The 13,611-nt window shown below is 53.0% G+C and overlaps 6 protein-coding genes across 7 annotated transcripts; 4 read left to right on the top strand and 2 right to left on the bottom strand.

The window, feature by feature from the left end:
• Positions 1–97: 97 nt before the first annotated feature.
• On the top strand, positions 98–2,036 carry J3458_003247 (uncharacterized protein). The gene is made up of 4 exons (XM_007815241.2): positions 98–272; positions 358–430; positions 487–988; positions 1,252–2,036. The coding sequence occupies exons 1-4, from the start codon at positions 222–224 to the stop codon at positions 1,796–1,798; spliced, it is 1,173 nt and encodes a 390-aa protein (XP_007813432.2). The 5' UTR covers positions 98–221; the 3' UTR covers positions 1,799–2,036.
• Positions 2,037–2,126: 90 nt separating this feature from the next.
• J3458_003246 (uncharacterized protein) lies at positions 2,127–3,451 on the top strand. Its single transcript, XM_007815240.2, has 2 exons — positions 2,127–2,474; positions 2,573–3,451. The coding sequence occupies exons 1-2, from the start codon at positions 2,217–2,219 to the stop codon at positions 3,437–3,439; spliced, it is 1,125 nt and encodes a 374-aa protein (XP_007813431.2). The 5' UTR covers positions 2,127–2,216; the 3' UTR covers positions 3,440–3,451.
• A 157-nt stretch (positions 3,452–3,608) lies between these two features.
• On the bottom strand, positions 3,609–4,597 carry J3458_003245 (uncharacterized protein; the record flags this gene model as incomplete). The annotated part of the gene is made up of 2 exons (XM_007815239.2): positions 3,609–3,691; positions 3,769–4,597. 2 exons carry the CDS (start codon positions 4,595–4,597, stop codon positions 3,609–3,611), a joined length of 912 nt encoding a protein of 303 aa, XP_007813430.2.
• A 982-nt stretch (positions 4,598–5,579) lies between these two features.
• On the top strand, positions 5,580–10,373 carry J3458_003244 (uncharacterized protein). The gene is made up of 2 exons (XM_007815238.2): positions 5,580–5,884; positions 5,957–10,373. Exon 2 carries the CDS (start codon positions 5,976–5,978, stop codon positions 8,550–8,552), a length of 2,577 nt encoding a protein of 858 aa, XP_007813429.2. The 5' UTR covers positions 5,580–5,884; positions 5,957–5,975; the 3' UTR covers positions 8,553–10,373.
• EMP24 (p24 complex component) lies at positions 9,202–10,042 on the bottom strand (the record flags this gene model as incomplete). The annotated part of the gene is made up of 3 exons (XM_066117654.1): positions 9,202–9,407; positions 9,486–9,693; positions 9,839–10,042. The coding sequence occupies 3 exons, from the start codon at positions 10,040–10,042 to the stop codon at positions 9,202–9,204; spliced, it is 618 nt and encodes a 205-aa protein (XP_065977442.1).
• An 825-nt stretch (positions 10,374–11,198) lies between the features above and the next one.
• On the top strand, positions 11,199–13,611 carry ARF1 (Arf GTPase arf1). Of its 2 annotated transcripts, none has more exons than XM_007815236.2 (4): positions 11,199–11,332; positions 11,817–12,453; positions 12,526–12,591; positions 12,651–13,611. In XM_007815236.2, the coding sequence occupies exons 2-4, from the start codon at positions 11,938–11,940 to the stop codon at positions 12,741–12,743; spliced, it is 675 nt and encodes a 224-aa protein (XP_007813427.2). In that variant the 5' UTR covers positions 11,199–11,332; positions 11,817–11,937; the 3' UTR covers positions 12,744–13,611. The 2 variants fall into 2 exon arrangements, with proteins under 2 accessions (XP_007813427.2, XP_065977441.1); XM_066117653.1 differs by having other exon boundaries at positions 11,817–12,085; positions 12,209–12,453; positions 12,526–13,590.

Below are 13,611 nucleotides of genomic sequence, written 5' to 3'. Positions count from 1 at the left end.
ACAAATGAGCGGAGAAAGCGTCGGGCCGTGGACCACCGTCACCACTTGAGCGCGCAGCGCCACTGCGCTCGACGTAAGAGCTCTGGCAGCCTATCGCCTCGAGTAGTGTGCAAGCTTCGTTTGCATTCTCATTCTCGGGTTCTTACAGTCGTTCAGCTCTCGATTCCTAACGCAACTCTTTGACACGGACCCAACTGGACTTTTTGCCAGAGCGAGACAAAATGCCTATTGCGCCCATCATCACCTTCAAGGCCGGCCAATGCGAGGTTGACGTACGTCACTCTTGTCCTTACATTGCCGTTACACTGTCTCCGTGCTAGTTTGACCTCGTTTCTCACTGACATCTCATCTTCATAGGACGGCTCATCGCGGCCTCTCAAGGTTAAGCCTCAGCCTCAGCCTGGATATCTCTACTTATATTCTGAAGATGGTACGCTCTTCCAATCTTTTTTTAGGCTGATGACAATTGATTCTAACACCTGCAAGACCTGATACATTTTTGTTGGCGCAAACGCGATCAGTCTCTCGATGAACCGGAACTTGATCTAGTCATGGTGCCAACTGATGGCAGCTTTGTCCCTTACGAACACAATGCACATTCCGAACCCACCGCAAAGACGAATGGCCGTATTTTTGTTCTCAAGTTCGCATCTTCGTCTCAGCGCTACCTGTTCTGGATGCAGTCAAAACCACAAAGTCGCGACGGGGACCCCAGCTGGTTTAGCCCCAGAGATCGTAAGATTGGTGACATTGTGAACAGACTGCTACAGGGTGAAGAGGTTAATGTGACGAGCGAGCTGGCTTCTGTCCGAAACGTCGACGATCGAGACGATGACGATGACGAGACTATGGAGGATGTCGAAGGCACGCGTGGTCAACATGCCCATCATGGTAGCGGGAGCGGCGGGGCCGGCCCTGATGCCACTGGAGGAGACGTCAGAGAAGAGGGCGAAGAGTCAAGAGAGGGTGGAGCTGATGGTGCCAGAGCGTAGGTCATCCCCCATTGCAAGGCGGTTTTCCCCCGAAGGGGCTGCTGTCATTATTTTTATTCTTTATTTTTTCACTTTTTGGCCGTTGCAAGCTATGTGGTGTCGGGAAGAGCGGAAAAGGGTACACAATAAATGTCCGTCCCAGTGACTGTATTACTACTAGAGCCTTGCATGTCGCAGCAGAAGAAAGCTAAACAGATGATACATCAGCATGTACTGGTTGATTGGGCGATCTCGTGATTTTAAGCTGACCAGCCTCTAGGGCTTCCTCGTCAGCACCAGACGCCGCAGCAGCCGTGAGAAACTTTCTGGAATCATTGAGAGGCCAGCAAGGACTTTCGGGGGGACACCAGCAACAGTCGGACGTGCCATATCCTCACCTCAACCATCTTTTGCCCACCGCAATCACCGTGCCAGTGATCGACAGCGCAGCACCTGAATACATTGATTCTTTGTTGAGCTTTCTGCCCCCGTCTGTCATTGTCCTTGCCAATGGAACAGCTGCTGCAGAAGAAAGCCAGGGGGAACCATCAGCGGATGCCATTGAGGCAGCCAAGGCATCACTCTCGTTTGACGACAAACGAAGCTTATTGAAGAGAGTTTTGAGAAGCCCACAGCTTAATCAGGCCCTGGGGGTTCTAACCATGGCGTTGAGAGATGGTGGACTTCCCTTGGTTGCGGATGCCCTTGGCATTAGTGTTGAGAACGGTGGCTACATGCAGGGCAGCGGAATGCCGCTGGGAGGAGGTCAGGCAGTCAAGGTTTTTGTAGACGGCGTTAGAAAGACTGTTCAAGAGCGGAGGCAGTGAACAAATCACTTAGAGTCCTTGAAAAGCCGAGGTGCGGTTGAAAAAACGGGACACACGTCCATGTAGTGTACCTGAGCGTGGCATGTAGAATACCGCTATTTGCATACGCAAGACTTGGACAAGACAGGCCTGCAAAAGAAATTGGACATGCTAAATACCAAGAACACACCTATGAAACGGGGATATACATTAGAAATGCTGTTTTTAAGTTTATTAAGCTGACATTGCTAAATAAAAATAATGTCCCAGCGAGTGACTGTGATTGCCACAATCCCAAAATGCTGGCCCCACGTACGACTCGTGGGTCTGACGTACAGACGGCAAGCTGTCCAGGAAAGCTGGCACCGCCCTCGGCGCGAGCGAGCACCTCTTTTTCGACATTCCATGCTTTGTCGATTGCGAGGGTAGAGCAGCGAAAATGGACTTGCCATTCCCGACCGATATCCAGGAGTTCGACGCCGACGACCGGATATCGTTTTCACGACTCGACAACAAGTTCATCGCTGTTCACGACGACGGCACCGAGTTCGAGTTTGATGCAGATCTGAAGCGATGGGTGCCTGCGGAGGAGGAACCGCTAGATCACGAGGGGCACAGCTATGGACAAGACTCGCCGGCACAAGAATTACAAGGCGGTGCAAGGAAGAGACATTTTGAGACGGAGAACGGGTCCGAGGTGAGCCCTTGTTAGCTGCAGCACCACATCGTGATATCGCCGCCTCTACGTCCATGAGAATGAAATAATGGCATAACCTGACAGTCACATATTACCAGGGAAGCAACGAAACACCACCGGCACGTCCGAATAAGAAGCAAAAAGCGCCTCCACGGCCGCGAGAAAACACGGCCGTCTATGTCACCGGCTTGCCTCTTGATGCAACGGTGTCCGAAGTCCACGATTTGTTCTCGCGCAAGGGAGGTGTCATTGCCGAGGAGATTGATAGCGGTGCGCCGAGGATCAAGTTGTACTCAGATGAGTCGGGGAACTTCAAGGGTGACGCATTGATTGTGTTTTTCAAACCACAAAGCGTAGAGATGGCAATTATGCTGCTAGACGACACGGATTTTCGCGTGACTGCCACGGGGACACGAGAAGGCAGAATGCGAGTCCAGGCTGCAGATTCAAGTTACAAAAAGGTTCAGTACGAAGCGGACGGAACTCCGGGCGGTGGTAGCAACGGCGGGCAGCAAGACAAGCGGCCACAGAGAAGCGATCGCGACCGCCAGAAAATCATCAAGAAGACGCAAAAACTCGACGCCAAGTTGGCGGATTGGGACGACGACGATCCTTACCCAGCCATGACGCAGTCCAATTCAAAGAAGGACAGGACGGTTATCCTGCGCCACATGTTTACGCTTGAGGAGTTGGATGAGGACCCTGCCGCCTTGCTGGAGATAAAGGAGGACATTCGAGATGAGTGTGCCAAGTTGGGTACGGTGACGAGTGTTGTGTTGTACGATCAAGAAGAAGATGGTGTTGTGTCGGTGAGGTTCAAGGATACAGAGTCGGCTGCGGCGTGTATTAAGCTTATGCACGGGAGAAGCTTTGACGGGCGCGTGGTGGAAGCGTCCCTCAAGACGGGCAAGGAGAAATTCAAGAAGTCTGATAAAGATACGAGTAAGGATCATGATTCAGATTAATAGGGGACGGGTAGCTTTTGGAGGGGTGGTTCGTTTTGTATTAGTACTAGATTTGAAATAAAGCAGATACCCTCGAAATACATGTATCAATATCATGGCTCTCTGGAATTTGACGAAAAAAACTACGCCGTTGCTACTAGTTCCCCCACCGGGTACGCCATGGATACAACTAAGAGAGGGAGGCCTTTTCCTCCGAGATGTACCAAATCGCCGCTTCGATGATCCTATATACGATTTGCAACTCTTGTTCATCTGTGAAACGTTAGCAATATACAGACTTGTGTGTGAATGATTTATTAAAGGTGGTCAACACAACACATGTCACTTACTCCTCGGAGCATAAATCATGACAAAATTTGCCGCTACTGGCATCTGCAGAAACCAGCCCTTTCTCGCAAGCGGATGCATCTGTCCCCATCCCTTGGCCAACACCTCCGCAATATCATCCGGATGCAAGCACATGTGCATCGAGTGATCCGAGTCATGAACATGAACAATCTCGCCCTGGCAGTTTGTCCGCAGCGCATGTTTCGCAAACAAGGCCAGCCCGTGTTTTTCCACGCACGACCTCTCCGTCCCGAACTTGAGGGGGCTCCCGTTGCCCAGCTTCACCATTGCCCTCCGCAGCGTCTGGTAGCTATTCCGCGCGCCGTGCTGGTCCAGCTGTCGCTGGGGAGCGATGCCCACCACCCGGGGCCGAGGACCAGACCGGTAGGGCAGGTTTTGTGAGCGCAGCATGCCCGATGGCGAGGCATGGTTGACGGCGAGGTGGGCGGGCGGTGTGAATGGGTCACGGAGAGCCCAGAGACGCCACCACGATATCTGCAGGTAGCCGTAGAAGGTGGGCGATGTGCCTCCGGGCCCGAGGCTGAGGAAGTTTTCGTAGTCGTTGTGGACGAGCACGAGGAGAGGTGTCAGGAGGATGAGCCATTCGGTGAGGGTCGATCCCAGGCAGTGAATTGATATAAGGAGGGCGGCAGAGAGGGTGAAGATGCTGGAGCCGGTGAGGGTGACCGATATTGGCTTCTGGTGCAGTTGATATGATGGTGATGATGACGGTGGTGGTGGAGGAGGAGGAGGAGGAGGGGGAGGTTGCAAAGTTACGACGTCTTGCTCGGGAGTTAGAGTAGACGTGGCTGACGCGATAGTGACGGACATGTTTGCTCAAGAGAGACGAGTTACAGATGTTTATTGTAAGTAACGACTTGGTCCAACACTCTATACGGTCCCAATGGACACAATGGACGAGACGGGATTCGGCGTGCTGATGCACAGAGCTCTCACGATTCCATCTCAAGACGGGGTTGTCCCAGAACCCGTCTTTTATGCCACACGCATGGCCTGGCACGTCCCAAAAGCCACCTACCCAAATCTGACACATCCTTTAGCATTGGACGATCTAAATCCACGCCATGTTCTCCGTGATAGGCCCTCTGCAGGAGAGGTTTCACACTGCTCCCCCCGGTGACTGGTTGCTGCTTGTTGGCAGCTGCATCTAGCAATCCCTAGCCACCGGGCCATCGGGTCATCGGGCTGGCTGGTGTGTCTTGCTAGATGCGAAGCCAGTTATGTGCTGCGCTAGGTTAAACGGTAGCGCCCTGTGAGTTCTTGGCCAGTTGAAGAGAGCGGTGTTGCGGTATCTGACCAGCCATGGCGTTGGGTTGCCGATGGTGGTTGAATTTTGGGTTTTGGGCTCGTCGTGATTCGGGAGTCGAGACTCTCTTCTCCAGCACATGACATGTCGTCTTGCCATAAGCGGGGACCGTTTTCACCTTTATTGCGAGGGCCGGCCGGGGGATTACAGTCCAAGTGTCAACCGGTACACTTGCACGTTTGAATTTCAACCAGACTCATGGACAACAGATACTCCAGAGAATGAATGATACTCCACGGTGGTAAACCATCAATCACTTACAGTTCCCCATGGTAGTCCATTGGGCCTCAGCACACCATGCAGGGTCTCAGCTCCGTAGGCGAAATCTCTCTTTCCACTTCACAAAGACTCCACGCAATGGCAAGCAAGCGCTCTAGACTTTTTGACAATGCATACACACTTCAAAGGACATCCCGCAATCGGACACTGGAAATGTGCAACCCGCCGAGCACGCTGTTCCCGGGTGGGTGAGGCATGGCTCGTCACCTCGTTGCTCGGCAACCGCATCTGATCCCCTGCCAACACACATGGTCCAATCCACAGCCGACATTTGCCTGGACTGAGACGTCTTTTTGCTGTAGGATTTCTCTTCATGCTGCATGACTAAATATCGTACATGGCCATTTTGTTGCGTTTTTATCCCACCACTGGAACGCAACACACACGATAAGACTTGGAGCATTCCAGCATCAGCACGTGGATGATCCATCCGCTCGCCTAAGTTTACCTTGCCGCATACCTTGCGCGCTCCCTATTGCGACACTTCACCAACGAAGAATACAGGGTCCACAGTAGGTTCGCTGCTCTCTCATCTGATGAAACTTCCGTTTCTACAAAAGTCTTTACTAACGATAGATATGTAGTCGGCACGCCACCGCCCTCATGGGGCTCCTCTCAAACCCTCTACGGTCCCGCGAACAGCGGCTGCCGCTCTACGAGAATCGACAACCACCGACCAAAGAACGTTACTCGGATGACGAATACGACTACTCAGACGACGAGTCCGACGGATCATACCGCTCGGAGTCTTCATCGCCGTATAGTAGTTCGAGAAATGTATCCGACTCGGGGCCCAGTGGGCTGTTGCTACGGCCGAAGCGAAAACTACTACAGCAGCCTCCCAAACATGGCATCTCACGACTATACCCCTACCGGCTACCGACAAAAGTAACCCGGTGGGTGCTCATCGGTGTGATTGGCACAATCATCCTCATGGTGCTCAGTCTTGTGCGTGCAAGCCAAGTTGAGAATTGGAAAGTGGCAAATGGGCAGGTGAAGACGACGACACCGCCGCCGCCGTTGTGGGAGAGTTTTCCGTTTTTGGAGAGATATTACGGTGGGATCCGGACGTTGAGGCCGTTTAACGAGAGTGAACCGTCGTATCCGGTTACGAAAGAGCCCGTGGTCTCGTCGACCTCAGGAGACGAATCTGCTGCTGTCAAGACTGCTCGGAATGTGATTGACGAGGAGCTGCCCCCTAGCTTGTCGTGGGAGACGTATCCTACTGCGAGGAAGGAGCCTGGTATTCAGGAGTGTTTCATTGATGCTGCTGGAAAAGTACGCGTGCCACCGTTGAGGTACTACAATGGCCGAACTCACGGCTTTCCTGAGCACGTGTCGGGGTCCTATGAAGTTCTTAAGCTCCCCGAGGACATTTGTTTTGAGCGGTATGGCCGATACGGTCCGTACGGCTTTGGGTATTCTCAACGGATGGGCGGCCTGAGCACCGGGGAGCACGGTGAGAATGAGGGCTTCGATGCCGTGTGGGAAAAGACGCCACGCGTGGACTACCGATCTGTGGACTGGGCTGATGTGCAGCGTCGATGCTACAATGCCAATGTTGGACGATACAAGGCTATGCCACCCATGACGCCTTCTTCTCATGGGTTTTATATCGGCCAGTCCAGCGCCGAGAGTATCTTGGCTCGTCGGTCCGAGGACATTGTTACCGTCAGAGGTTCCAACACTACTCAAGAGGCCGAGAAGCCCATGGCCACTCCTGCCTTTTCCAAGAGCACCAAGGGCGGCGTCAGTACAGGAAGCACTGCCAGAACGGCGATTGTAGTTCGATGCTGGGACTCGTATCTCTTCCGCGAAGATGACATAGCCAACGTCCGCTCCATGATTGCCGAGTTATCCATGGCATCTGGCGGCAGATACGACGTCCATCTCCTTGTCCAGGTCAAAGAGGACGGCAAACACCCCATCTGGGCCGACCACGAAGCCTACCAGAAGCGGATCAACGAGACCATTCCCAAGGAATTCCAAGGCCTCGTCACCCTCTGGACGGAAACCCAAATGCTGGCTCTCTACCAGGGCATTTACGATCTGTGGACTCGCGGACCTGATCTGCCCGTCCACGGCGTCTATAGAGGCCTCTCCATGGCCATGCAACACTTTGCCTACCTGCACCCCGAATACGACTACTTTTGGCAGTGGGAAATGGACGTCCGGTATACTGGCCATTACTACGACTTTGTCACCAAGCTCGAGGAATGGGCCAAGGCGCAACCTAGAAAAGGGCTCTGGGAACGCAACTCCCGGTTCTACTTCCCCAGCGTGCACGGCACCTGGGAGGACTTTTCACAAATGTCCCGCGTGCAGAGCGAAATGGGCACCGTCGGCGCTGACAATGTCTGGAAGAAGATGCCGGGTGAAAAGACGGCCGACACGACGGTGTCTAGGGGCTCCCGGATGGTCTGGGGACCCCTTCGACCCGTCGACGAGCAGGACTGGTTTGAGACCGAAGCCGATCCCGTCGCCCCGACCACATATGAGGCGGACAAGTACAAATGGGGCGTCGGCGAAGAAGCAGATTACATCTCGTTGAACCCCATCTTTGATCCCGAGGGCACGACATGGGTCCTCAAGGACGACATCACGGGGTATAACCGCACACAACCGCTCCCGCCGCGCCGCGCCGCCATGATCACTACGTCTCGCATGTCGCGGCGTCTGCTCATGAAGATGCACCGCATGACGGCGTTCAAGAAACAGTTTGCGTTCCCGGAGATGTGGCCCGCCACCGTCGCCCTCCAACACGGCTACAAGGCCGTTTACGCGCCGCACCCCATGTATGTCGACCGCAAGTGGCCCGTCGAGTACATGGCGCAGACGTACAATGGCGGCCGGGACGGGTCCAGCGGCGGCTCGAGAACTAGCGTCTTTGGCGAGCGCGAGCACAACCTCAAGGGGCTGAGCTGGTTCTACAACTCTGGCTTCGCGCCCAACCTGTACAAGAGATGGGTTGGGCTGAAGGTGAACAATGACGGCGGCGAGGAGTTTGAGAGGAACCTGGACGAGACCAAGGAGGGCTCGGGCGTGGGCAATATGCGTGGTGGTGAGGGGAGGATGTGCGTTCCGGCCATGTTGCTGCACCCTGTCAAGGATGTCGAGCTGCCGGTTGAGGCGCCGCCTGAGGAGGGCGATGAAGGTGTCGAGTCAGACCCGACGGCATGATTGGGGCATATCTGTTGTTTGTGTATGTGTTTTATTCTTCTGTTCTAGATGGACTTGTGTACAGGGCGCTGGGAATGGACTTTTTTTTTTGCCACGAATTGGGTAAGGTAATGCGGCCGGACCACATTGAACGATGTCATGTCGTAGAAGCATCTTGTATGTTTATACGTATGCGCGGATGTAATAAAGTCGGCCTCACTCAGGTACGACTGTTTGAGAGCTTTGGTTAACTGGGAGATTGAGAGGCGTTTCAGGGCGTGTACTTTGTAATCGTGGTCACAAAAAGAGGTTTTGTCTTCTAAGCGATACGTCGAAGATATGACGTGAACGGGCTTTTTGTGTTTTCCTCATTCATTATACGAGTAATAAAGACGCATCTATTACCGCTTAATCTTACATCATCGGCCACTCACCCTAAATCTTTGGAAATGCTCACCCTTCCCGTCATTCACGTGTTCCCAAGACCATTCCCGTTTACGCCAATATGCTGCTCGCGAAAACCAAATAACCGCGTTTTGACAACTGCCCCAAAGTTTGAAACAGTTGGAAGACCAGGCTTGCTTTTTGCCGTGGTCCAGTGCTTGTCGCTTTTTATTCTCTTGTGAATAGGATCGAATGAAACAAATTAAGAATACCGCCCCATCCCCCTTTATACGACACGCTTGACCTCGAAGAAGCGGCGCAACCACCAGACCTGGAACAGAGACTCGCCGAGGACGACTCCAATGACAAACAGGTTCCACCACTTGACACGGGCGTTGGTGCTCTCGGCGGTGTTGCGGTGGGTCCGCTCCCGCATGATAATGTATTGTTGTTCGTCCTTGACTTGGGCAAGGAGATCGGACAGTTTGCGGACTGCGGATGGCATCGTTAGCTTTGCTGTAGCCTGAATGGGATGAAAGTCAATCAAGAGACTGTCTTGTATAGTAGTACCTTCGGCTTCAATAGGGTCAGATGGCATTTCGGATTCGCTGACATAGACGACACCGTGGACGTTGAAGGAAACCTCCTTGGTGTTTGCTCCCCAGTGCTGATTGCCGAAGCAGTATGTGTATTTGCCGTCGGTGTGGGCAGTGAAGGAGTGGTCGCCGGTAGAGACACTTCTCTCGTTGACCTCGTAGCCACCGCTGGGGTTCAGTATCTGTAGGCAGTCAATATTAGAGAGATCAAGTACAAAAAATAAAAATGATGCTGATATCTCGTGATAGCAACCCCCCCCCTTCTTCCACCCCCCCTTCGTATGCAATGGTTCGGATAACATTTGGGGGGGTCGGGCAAGCTCATACCCAAAAGTCGACATCGAGATTGCCAGCGCTGCCAAATTCCCGATCACCAGTCTGGAAGGTGACAGTCATCTTGTCGTCGCGATGCAGGCTCTCGTGGAAGCACTCGATGCCGTGGGCGGGCAGCACAATGTTGTGTGCGCTGACGGCCTGGAAGGCCACCGTCGCCACAGCGAACAGTGACCTCGCAGCCCAAGGTAGATGCATTTTTGATGTCGTGTGGTCGAAACGTATAAATTGACAACTATGTCTCCTTGCCCTCGTCTGCCTGCAGGGCGTTGCAGTGATGGCGAATCGAAGCAGGCAGAATGTAATTATCGAAGCTGGGGAGCTGGTAGATGCGCGAACGTGACACCTTTTCGCCGGCGGGTTGGAATAATTGGGTGGAGGTTGCTCCTGCTGTTCAGACAGGGGTTGGCCAGTGGATGATGCTTAGCACGCACTACATTGCTGCCACGGGTGGTGGGTGAGGGATGAACAAAAAGTGGAACCTAGACCTCAGGAGCTGAGTGGCTCGTCCTTGTGGGCAAAGATTCCAGGTACCCACCGTTGGCTTGCACTGAGTTTGCTCGACTCAGGAGATCTCAGGAGAGACAAAGTCTTGTGTGTACATTAGCCTCCACGGATTATCGTTTCCCGAAGTTTACGAGGCAGGCACCATTTGCCTCAGGGCGGCAGAGACTTTTACAGTATTTACGCACAGTGGAGTGTTAGCACGAAGTGAGTATTTTTAATCATGAGCTCTGGACTCTCATGCTGCGTACCAGAGGGCTTCGCACTCGTTCAGCGTGGGGAAATAGTTCATTTCACTGTATGCCCCGTTATTTTTGCACCGTAAAGGCGTGCTAGGAGTTCGCACTTGAAGACAGGCAGAGCCGGGGTTTTGTGGCAGCGTACGGAGTAGTTGCAGTTGTCTACTTGTAGCGACCAGACAGTGTCCGACGGGAGGCCACAGCTGGCAAGTTCAGAACCTTTAGGGCTGCGCACAGCCCTGAGGAGAATTATTCAATGTTGCGGTACAAGTGTCTGGTGGGGAGTTGCGGCAGCCTCTAGCGAAACTGGCCGCCCACTTGTAGGCTAGGTAGTTACCTACTTCGAAGTAAGTCCTGGCACGTCCTCGATAGCACGAGCACAGAGCCAGATAAGCCGCATCAAAACGGACCATAAACCAGGGCAGGGCCAATTAGGACCAAGTTCCTCAGTAGATACTTGTACCTTGGGGGTCTTGGGTAATAACTTAGTATGGTGCAAGAAGATCTCGTGCTGGGGACCTTGATTTCATCAGCGTGCGTCCACTTGGACTGGACCACTTGACCCGTGCCTCTCGCCGCCGCTGGGTCTGCACCCACCAAGTGGTCTCAAAGCACCGCCGCCTCTCTCTCCCTGCCTCTTCACCGACCTGGCCAAAAATTATCCTGCCCACGAGAACTCTCCTTCTCCTTATCCACTCCTGCACGCCCACCCTTCAAAACCATCCCGCGATCCATCGACCAAGGAGTAAGTCGTCTCTGCCCGCGCCCTCGATTCTACCCGTCGTGCCCGTCATGACCCTTACCTTGTGCACCCGAGCCCAACAGGAATACTTTGGGCTCTTTCCTCACTGTAGCCGTCGCCGTCGCCTTGCACGACATCTTCGTCGCTGTGAAGACCCTCGTCGAGGCTCAAGTCACTCACTCAGTTCAAGTCGGTGCCGCACAGTGTGTGAACCCACCCACTTGACCACTCGTTGAAATGCGGCAGCCTATCCCTGGACATGTGTCCTCTGTCCGCGCTCGAGTATATCAAGTCGCACCCCCAAGACTCACTTGCTGACTTGCCGACGAGCCACAAGTCGGTCAATTTCCACTTGTCCTGCATCGACCTTGTTCTCGTCATTGCATCATTTTCTGCCTGCCTCCATCCTCCTGCCCGCCGACCTTCAGCCCACTACGAAGAAAAAAACCCCTCCTGGCTGGCTGGCTTACTTACGCGTGGCAATTAGGACACATAGATATCTCTCGCTCGATCGCTCGGTAGATCTCTTTTGCTCTTCTTCCTACACCCACAACCGCCACCGCTACAAATTATACGACTAGCCGCCCTCATCGCCCCAAGTCGCAATCATGGGTCTCACCTTTTCTAAGCTTTTCGACAAGTTGTGGGGGAAGAAGGAGATGAGAATTCTGATGGTTGGTCTCGATGCCGCCGGTAAAACCACCATTCTGTACAAGCTTAAGCTTGGCGAAATCGTCACCACCATTCCTACCATTGGTAAGGTTCCCCCAACCACTCTTGGGCCCGTCTTGCCAATTACTCTCCTCCGCTGCTCTTGCCTTCTCGCATCCCGAAGAGCACCTCTCCATACTGTCATGCTAACTCCCCCCCTTTTTTCAGGTTTCAACGTCGAGACTGTCGAGTACAAGAACATCCAGTTTACCGTGTGGGACGTCGGTGGTCAGGACAAGATCCGTCCTCTATGGAGACATTACTTCCAGAACACTCAGGGTATCATCTTCGTCGTCGACAGCAACGATCGTGACCGTGTTGTCGAGGCCCGTGAGGAACTCCAGCGCATGCTCAACGAGGATGAGCTGCGAGAGGCCATCCTGTTGGTCTTTGCCAACAAGCAAGATCTTCCTGTAAGCTATCCTTATCCTCCTCTAATGCGTTGCTTGCGTCGCATGACAGTTTAGCTAACCAACTCGCCTTAGAACGCCATGAATGCTGCCGAGATCACTGACAAGCTCGGCCTCCACAGCCTGCGGCAACGCGCCTGGGTACGTCCACAAAGCAATCTCAAGCTCGTAAACAGGTCACTAATCTTGGCGTCCAACAGTACATCCAGTCCACTTGTGCCACGTCTGGTGACGGTCTGTACGAGGGTCTTGAGTGGCTCGCCACCACCCTCCGTAAGGCCGGCCACCAGTAGACATCACCTGCGAGAAGCCTTTGATCAACTCCCGCCTTCTCATTCGTACCCCCTCAAATCACGTACTCTCTGCAATACCGGACTTCGTTATAGTGAGGTTTCGGCTGTAATTTGAAAAGCTATCGATCAACCAATCGAATCAAAATTTAGTCTTTTATTCATCCTTCGTCCCTGTCCGACTTTGACCATTGTCTCTCTTTTAGGTGTTGTCGTGAGGCACATATACATGTTGGGCCTTCCAAATGCGGCTCTTTGAAAAGGCTTGTGCTACAATGGCCATGGATGTTTGGTTGAATACATCCTGCATGAACCATTAGGACAGGAGTAAACAGACGGGCTTACTGAGTCATACTGTTACCTGGATCAAGGTTCTTGGCAGCATATACGACGAATATTGACGGCTTTGGATGTACTGCATGGTTAGATGGAAATCGGCATGGAAGGAGGGCATTTGTGCAAGGCAAAGACCGTGGTTTACGCTGTTATACTTTAGTCCTGGTTTGACTTACTCTTTGTTTCCAGTCGTCTTGTCTCTTCATTGCGCTAGATTAGCGGCGTTGGGTTCGTTGCACAGGCCTCCCGGCTGGGAAAGGATTCGTAGCGGAATGACAGAAGGATGAATTGGGCGATGAACGGAGAGAGGGAGTTTTTTCTAAGAAAAATTGGTTCTCGATGTTCTTTTAAGCTTGTGGCTCATTTTTGTTCTGTGGGAATTGGTCTGTCTTCTATGGCTCTGGTGTGTTTTGACTCTCCGCTTCCTGGCATGGGTTCGTTTTCGGCGGGATGGTTGGAGGTTATGGCAGACAGAGGATGAGTGAGAACAGAGCGACTGGTAGATATATTGGAGAATGGAAAGTGTTTCATGTTT

The sequence above is a fragment of the Metarhizium acridum genome, assembly GCF_019434415.1.
Source record: "Metarhizium acridum strain ARSEF 324 chromosome Unknown scaffold_13, whole genome shotgun sequence".
Taxonomy (NCBI): Eukaryota; Fungi; Ascomycota; class Sordariomycetes; order Hypocreales; family Clavicipitaceae; genus Metarhizium; species Metarhizium acridum.
Note: the sequence above shows the minus strand (reverse complement) of the source record. Positions and strands in the feature narration are given on the sequence as shown.

Bases quoted from the DNA above. Each gene is read 5' to 3' on its own strand.
- J3458_003247 (XM_007815241.2), top strand. From the start codon at position 222: ATGCCTATTGCGCCCATCATCACCTTCAAGGCCGGCCAATGCGAGGTT. The intron at 431-486 runs GTACGCTCTTCC...AACACCTGCAAG, and splicing joins CTACTTATATTCTGAAGATG to ACCTGATACATTTTTGTTGG. The intron at 989-1,251 runs GTAGGTCATCCC...ACCAGCCTCTAG, and splicing joins GGAGCTGATGGTGCCAGAGC to GGCTTCCTCGTCAGCACCAG.
- J3458_003246 (XM_007815240.2), top strand. From the start codon at position 2,217: ATGGACTTGCCATTCCCGACCGATATCCAGGAGTTCGACGCCGACGAC. The intron at 2,475-2,572 runs GTGAGCCCTTGT...ACATATTACCAG, and splicing joins AGACGGAGAACGGGTCCGAG to GGAAGCAACGAAACACCACC.
- J3458_003244 (XM_007815238.2), top strand. From the start codon at position 5,976: ATGGGGCTCCTCTCAAACCCTCTACGGTCCCGCGAACAGCGGCTGCCG.
- ARF1 (XM_066117653.1), top strand. From the start codon at position 11,938: ATGGGTCTCACCTTTTCTAAGCTTTTCGACAAGTTGTGGGGGAAGAAG. The intron at 12,086-12,208 runs GTAAGGTTCCCC...CCCTTTTTTCAG, and splicing joins CACCACCATTCCTACCATTG to GTTTCAACGTCGAGACTGTC. The intron at 12,454-12,525 runs GTAAGCTATCCT...AACTCGCCTTAG, and splicing joins CCAACAAGCAAGATCTTCCT to AACGCCATGAATGCTGCCGA.